We start from the raw sequence: 6,421 nt of genomic DNA, 5'->3' as shown, positions 1-6,421 counted from the left end.
ACAAAAATATATTTTGGAATATGTTTTCATTTTTCTATGTTTGGTTGGTTAAAATATTTTGAATTCTTTTTCAAGAAAAATAAGTTTCTTATGTTGAGAGAGGTAGATTTAGTCCATTTGCTGTTGCAAGATTGGTATCATTACTGAAAAATGTACGAGTCTAATCTCAGGGTGTCTTGGTACAGACGAAATATCTTTTGGAATGTGTTTTCAGTTTTCTATGTTTGGTTGGTCAAAATATATCGAATTCCTTTTCTAGGAAAATAAGTTTCTTAAATGAGAAAAATGACTTTTCAGGTGAAAGTTGGAAAAACAAGTTCCATAAGTGGACTTTTCAATCTCATGGCCTTCTCTCCACCCCCGTCAACCTCCAAAACTCCTACTCCCCACCCCATCCCACCTCAGAGTATTCTCCTATATTACATATAAATTCTCTTGAGATAATATGTTCATACCAAACACAAAAATTCACTGATTTTCTAAGAAAGCATTTTCTATGAACATATTTTTCATGGAAAACATTTTCCGTCGTACCAAACACACCCTTAGTCTATCCAATTTTCTTGAATTATGTGATGATCTTACATACAGCTCCTGCTACACACATGAAAAGGGACAAAGGAAGGCTGGAACATGCAAGGTTAATTAAGGATGAGAACCTTACAATCTGGATTTCCTTTATTTCATTATTTCTTTGCTAGATTCTCTAACCCAACTCACAAGACATAAAATTCTTGATTATTATCAAGCAAAGTATAAACCTCCAGAATAAGCAACTAAAAAGACACCAAAAGAGCACAACAAGAATCTCCGTTCTTATTAAAAATTGCCCTTATGCTTTATAGTAGGTGCTAAGATATCCTAAATGAGAAAGAATAACAAAAAGATAGCAAAAGCTTCACTGCCACAGCTTGTAAAGTTCTTGCAACATTCACTTATAAATACCCCTCATATTATTTTTGCCATTCTCATCGACCAAATAGATAGTTCCCCAAATATATCAAAATTATAATTGAGTAACTTCTTTTTCTTAATGGCTCAAACAAGTTTAAGATGGAACAGAAAAGGCATTCGTATTTTGGGGTTGCTTAGTCTTTTACTACTGATCCAAAATGGCAATGCCTATGAGTTCAAGGTTGGAAATTCTGGAGATTGGAGTGTCCCTTTGGATGCCAATGCTAATGATTACAATCAGTGGGCCGAGAGGAGTCGGTTTCAAGTTGGCGACACCCTGTGTAAGTTATCGTCGTTTACATTTTTGTCCATTTCTTGTCTAGTGAAATTTTTGCTCCAATTTTGTTGTTCAATTGAGAACCTCATCCTTATTTTATGCAATAGAAAAATTTCTTGTGCCCGATAAGGGATTTCCCTACTACCTTAAGATAGTTAAAGTTACGACTGCCGTCATTGACACTACTGAAAAAAACAATAATTAGCGGCGGCCAAATTTTGTAGCTAAATAGAAAAGTCCGTCGCTAATTCTATTCAGCGACAAATTATAAAAAAATACTTAAGTAGGAGTGATTTAGTAACCAAGTTCGTAGTTAATTTCAATTTCTTCTGTAGTGCGGGCTGAGCTTCCGTTGCTGTCTCCCCGTTCCTTGCCTTTTGGATGGTGGGTAGGCATCAACCATTAAACCCGGTCTAATGACTTTGCAAAGATCCGTGTTTGGCAAATATTTGGCCGGACCTAATCAATGCGGCTTCCTTTTCGAGGAGGCACCCCTTCTCCCTAAGGGGGCTGTTTTGCTGAGTTTCTAAGAAAAGGTTGTCGCGAGCTATTAGACAGAGCTTTGAAGTATCGGGTTCAAATGAACTCAGTATTTTTAACACGGGCATAAATTATGTAAAAATTCACTAAAACTATAATAAATAGTATATACGAACCCAGAAAATATAACACGTTCAAAATTAAAAGACTTAAAAGTTAAACCCATAGAACTAAAATCTTGAATCCACCTCTACCCTAGATGTTAACAAGTTTGACTTTGACACCATTTCTCATCTTGGCTTTGCAGTGTTTGTCTATCCGGCTGATAAAGACTCGGTTCTTCTTGTAACCAAGGAAGACTATGCCAATTGCAGCTCAGCAACTCCAATTGAAAAATATAGTGATGGACACAGTGTTTTCAAGTTTAATCACTCTGGCCCTTTCTACTTCATCAGTGGAGTTCATGACAATTGTGTCAAGAATGAAAAGTTACTCGTAGTGGTCATGGCAGATAGAAGCAACAACAATCAAACAATCACATCTCCTTCTCCTTCGCCTTCAATATCAACAATAGAGCTGGTTCCTCCAGCTCCAGCACCTTTCAGTGAAGAGGCGCCACCGCCTCCACCAACTAGCTCGGTAGAGATGAACCCAACGCCTGCGCCTTCTCAAGAATCTTCTCCTCCAAGTGGTGCTTCTTCAATTGTCATGAGCTTTGTTGGAACAATTGGAGCCTTTATTGGTTCATCCATTCTTCTAGGACTCTGATGCGTTCAATTTGGTCGATTCGATACTTAATTCTTTTAATTTATTTTTATGTTTCGGTTGATATGCATCTTTGATTCTATTAGTATTTGATTTTCAATATTTTTCTTAATTTTCATGATTTTTCCACCTTGTTCCCAGCGGATATAGCTGGGAAAAGGGATGTCATCACTACTAGTTGGACCAAGATGATATATATTGGTAATGATTTGTAAAATTCATCTAGTCACTTGACACACATGTAAGACATGTATGCTAAAAGAAAGGATGAAATAAACTGCTAATTTATATATGCCGTAAAATTTTGGCATAATACATAAATAGGTCCTTAAACTTGGCTTTGGTTGACATGTATGTCCTTCAACTTTGCGTATGCACAAGTAGACACATCAACTTGTATAAAGCTGAACAAGTAAACATAAATGACGTGACATTGATGTGGCACTATCGTGGCCCTCCAATATTTATGTGCCACGTCAGTGCCATGTCATCATTTGTGTTTACTTGTTCCACTTTATACAAGTTGAGGTGCCTACTTGTATACACCCAAAGTTGGAAGACATACTTGTCAGCTGAGGCCAAGTTTGAGGACTTATTTATGTATTATGCTTAAAATTTTTATATTATCATTATAACTTGACATGTTGTAGCTAATTATCTGTCTTATTTGTATTCCTAGTTCCAATTATTATGGACAATACTATTAGTTATTTTTAGGTGGCTTAATAATGCAAAATTTATGTTAGCATGGTAAATTATATTATGCAAATTAATATCGTTTATTTTAACAAAAAAGAAATCGCTTAATTGAACACTTATGACGTAACATTATTTGTTTTGTAGGAGGGGGGAATTCTTAGCCACCCCCCCCCCCCCCCCCCTTTTTTGTTTTTTTGCTAGCAATTTTTTTTGTTTTGAGAAATTGATGCTTTCTTTTATATTAGAACTACAATACGGCAATTTATCTGCTACACGTCCAAAAGTTTGAAGCAAAACCGGAAATGTGTTAAAAAAAACATAGGCTTATAAGATGTTCTCCGTGAACGTTCAATTAGATATCCACTTCTGCAGAATATTCCCAAGAGGAAAATCTGATATACCTTCCAAACATGGAGTCCTTTACTCAAATGGTTACTTAGCCATCCTAAATTATTTAGTAAAGTCATGTTTCTTTTATTTGTAACAATCATTTAACTATGTCTATAACACTCAGAAGGTTACTTAACTGGCCAAATATATAATATTTACCCTCTTAGGTCTTTTCTGTTGCAAACAAAAGAAACAGGACATTACTACACAATTTCGGAAAGTTGATTGAATATCATTTGAGTAATGGACTCTCCAGACATGCCTTTAGTGATCTTGTTCTTGTTCAACGCTCGTATGATCTTTACTTAATTGATCTACCCCGTCAAAAGTTTCATGGTTTTCATGATGTAAGTTCACCAAATCAGTGAGTAATTTATTTGGGCAAGTTCAACTGATTGGTTTACTATCTCAAGCATTCAATAGCCGCTATAAAGTGGTAACTTAAAATAAAAAATGCCAAACTTATTCAACTCAACTTAATTGCGGTGCTAATGTCGCTGGCAGCACTACACAAACAAAAAACAAGCGCTTCGAATAAAACATTATCAAAGACAACATAAGTGCAGTATTTATTCATCAACCACATTGTCACACCTCAAAATTTTCGCGCCGTTTGCGTCGTAAGTAAACTAATGTAAGCTCAAAGAGGTCATGGAACCCTTATAAGATTAAGGAATACTTTTAACAAGTGCCAAGCAGATGTCCAAAGGTTCCGAGATCAAGCGAATCGAAGAAATTAAGTTTGTCGAAATTTTGGAAAAACTTGGCAGAAATTTGGACAACAAATTATGGTCCAACTTGAGAGAGGCATATATCCTAGAATATGAGGAGAGATGGAATGCATAACCTATGCAAATTGAAGTTCAGAGAGTTTTCTTTCCAATGCAACTGACAGATCGCAAATCCGAGACGTGCAGTGGAAGATATGGCCTGTAAGAAATTACACGATTCTTCTGTGCAATTCGATGGTTATAATTCGACGGACTGTCAAATAATGACGATACTGTCGAAGATGCCGTCGAATTGAGGCTATGGAGACTTGTTTCTTGATTATAAATAAGAGAGGCACGACCTTGGGATTATATTTTCACAAAATCAGATCTTTCTGGACTCCTCAAACTCTCTCAACTATCCCAAACCTTCCATTAACATGCCAAACTATTTTAAGAAAGGATCAAGCTTTAAATCTTCAACTAGTTCATGAAAGGTGATTGTTCTTGTTTATACTTGGAGTTGTGATGAACTTGGTCTTGAAGCAAGTTGTGTGAGTTGAAGTTATTTAATTATAAGGTATGTTCTTCATCTTGACTTGATATTAAGTTGTTTTTGGAGGATTTTAATGGTTTAAAGTAAAGGAAAACATGAGATAAAGGTCGTAGTTTGATATGTTGATGTTGTTGGCCTATGGATTGATTTTCGGAGGAAGTACGGATTTGTCTATGTTTCTCATGTAGAACCTTGATTATTTTATTGTTGAAGTTGTTATTGATGTTTGGGAGCTGTTTTGGAATTGGTTTGGAATAGATAATATAGGGAAAATGCTGTCCGAATTCCGTTAACTTATTAACTAGCTAAGTTTGAGTGTGTAAGTGTTCCTATGTCCTGATTGTTGCATGAATGGTCTTGAATGTAGATTTGCAAGTTCGAGAGGATAAGCGTTAAGTAGTTAAGGAGACGACAAGGTATGTTAAACCTGTCCCTTTCTTTCTTAAGGCATGATTCCGTTGTTTCAAGCTTACACAAAGGATGTCCATAATAATTTCTCTCTTAGAAATATTAAAAACATATGTTCTTGATGTTTTCCTATGATATTATTGATGATATTGTCACATGATTATGGATCTTCATTGTTACACCTCGCACTTTCAAAGCATGAGCATGCCATGTACTTCACCATATTAATGGAGTATCGGAGACGTCCCATGAAGTTTTGGAAGATACAAGCCATGGGAAGTACGTAACAATGAAGTAAAGGATGAATTACGATCTCGTAAGTCGTAATCGGGAAGGAAAACCTTGGAACCAAAGGACATGACCATTATCAAGTATGATTAATGATAAATATCATGTATGGAGAGTTTCGGAAGATTCTGTGACCAAGCAAATCAAAGAAAATAAGTTTGTCAAAAATTAGGAAAAAGTTGGTAGAATTTTGGACAGATATTTTGAGTTAGCTATAGAGGGGTATATCTCCTAGTATATCAGGAGTTTTGAAGCGAAACAAAAGCCTAAATTGAAGTTCAGGAAGTCTAGTTTCCAACGCAACAAACCGTTCGTCAAAAAGACATCGGAGTAGGGAGTTATGGGAATTTCAAGATAAGCCTCCAAGCTGTGAAATGGCTCCCCGCGGACCCACCTGGAAAGTCGGTGGAACCGACTCTCAAGGGGTATAAATACCCTATTATTCCATTTTTTTCATCATTTAAACTTCTTGGGAGTTCTAGACACATCCCTACACTTTTCTTAAACACTTATAACCCCTTAAATCAAGAATTCAATAAGATTACACCAAACTAGTCCATGAAAAGTGATTGTTCTTGTTTCTACTTGATGTTGTGGTGAGTTTGGTCTTGAAGAAAGTTGGTGTGGCTAAAGTTCTTCAAGTATAAGGTATGTTATTCATCCTATCTCTTATGTTGAGTTGATTTGAAGGTTTAGAAAGTCTTAAAACTGAAAATAATTATGGAGGAAAGGTCATAAACTGTTGTGTTGTAGTTGTTGAGTTTGTGGACAGTTTTGAGCATGTTGTAGCTGTGTTGTTGGGCTAATTTCCATGTCTATGGATGGTATCTAATGTTTTTGGTGTGTTGATGAGATTATGCTCCTTGATATAGAAGAAAGGAAGTGTATATTGTT

General features: G+C 35.9%; 1 protein-coding gene across 1 annotated transcript; it reads left to right on the top strand.

Moving 5' to 3' along the window:
- Positions 1 to 975: 975 nt before the first annotated feature.
- On the top strand, positions 976 to 2,797 carry LOC132638560 (early nodulin-like protein 9). The gene is made up of 2 exons (XM_060355399.1): positions 976 to 1,235; positions 2,019 to 2,797. Exons 1-2 carry the CDS (start codon positions 1,034 to 1,036, stop codon positions 2,477 to 2,479), a joined length of 663 nt encoding a protein of 220 aa, XP_060211382.1. The 5' UTR covers positions 976 to 1,033; the 3' UTR covers positions 2,480 to 2,797.
- Positions 2,798 to 6,421: the final 3,624 nt, after the last annotated feature.

Source organism: Lycium barbarum, chromosome 4 (genome assembly GCF_019175385.1).
Source record: "Lycium barbarum isolate Lr01 chromosome 4, ASM1917538v2, whole genome shotgun sequence".
Taxonomy (NCBI): domain Eukaryota; kingdom Viridiplantae; phylum Streptophyta; class Magnoliopsida; order Solanales; family Solanaceae; genus Lycium; species Lycium barbarum.
Note: the sequence above shows the minus strand (reverse complement) of the source record. Positions and strands in the feature narration are given on the sequence as shown.

What these genes read in the sequence shown, in the direction of transcription:
- LOC132638560 (XM_060355399.1), top strand. Translation starts at nt 1,034, where the DNA reads ATGGCTCAAACAAGTTTAAGATGGAACAGAAAAGGCATTCGTATTTTG. An exon ending in TCAAGTTGGCGACACCCTGT is followed by an intron (nt 1,236 to 2,018) that starts GTAAGTTATCGT and finishes TTGGCTTTGCAG; the next exon opens with TGTTTGTCTATCCGGCTGAT.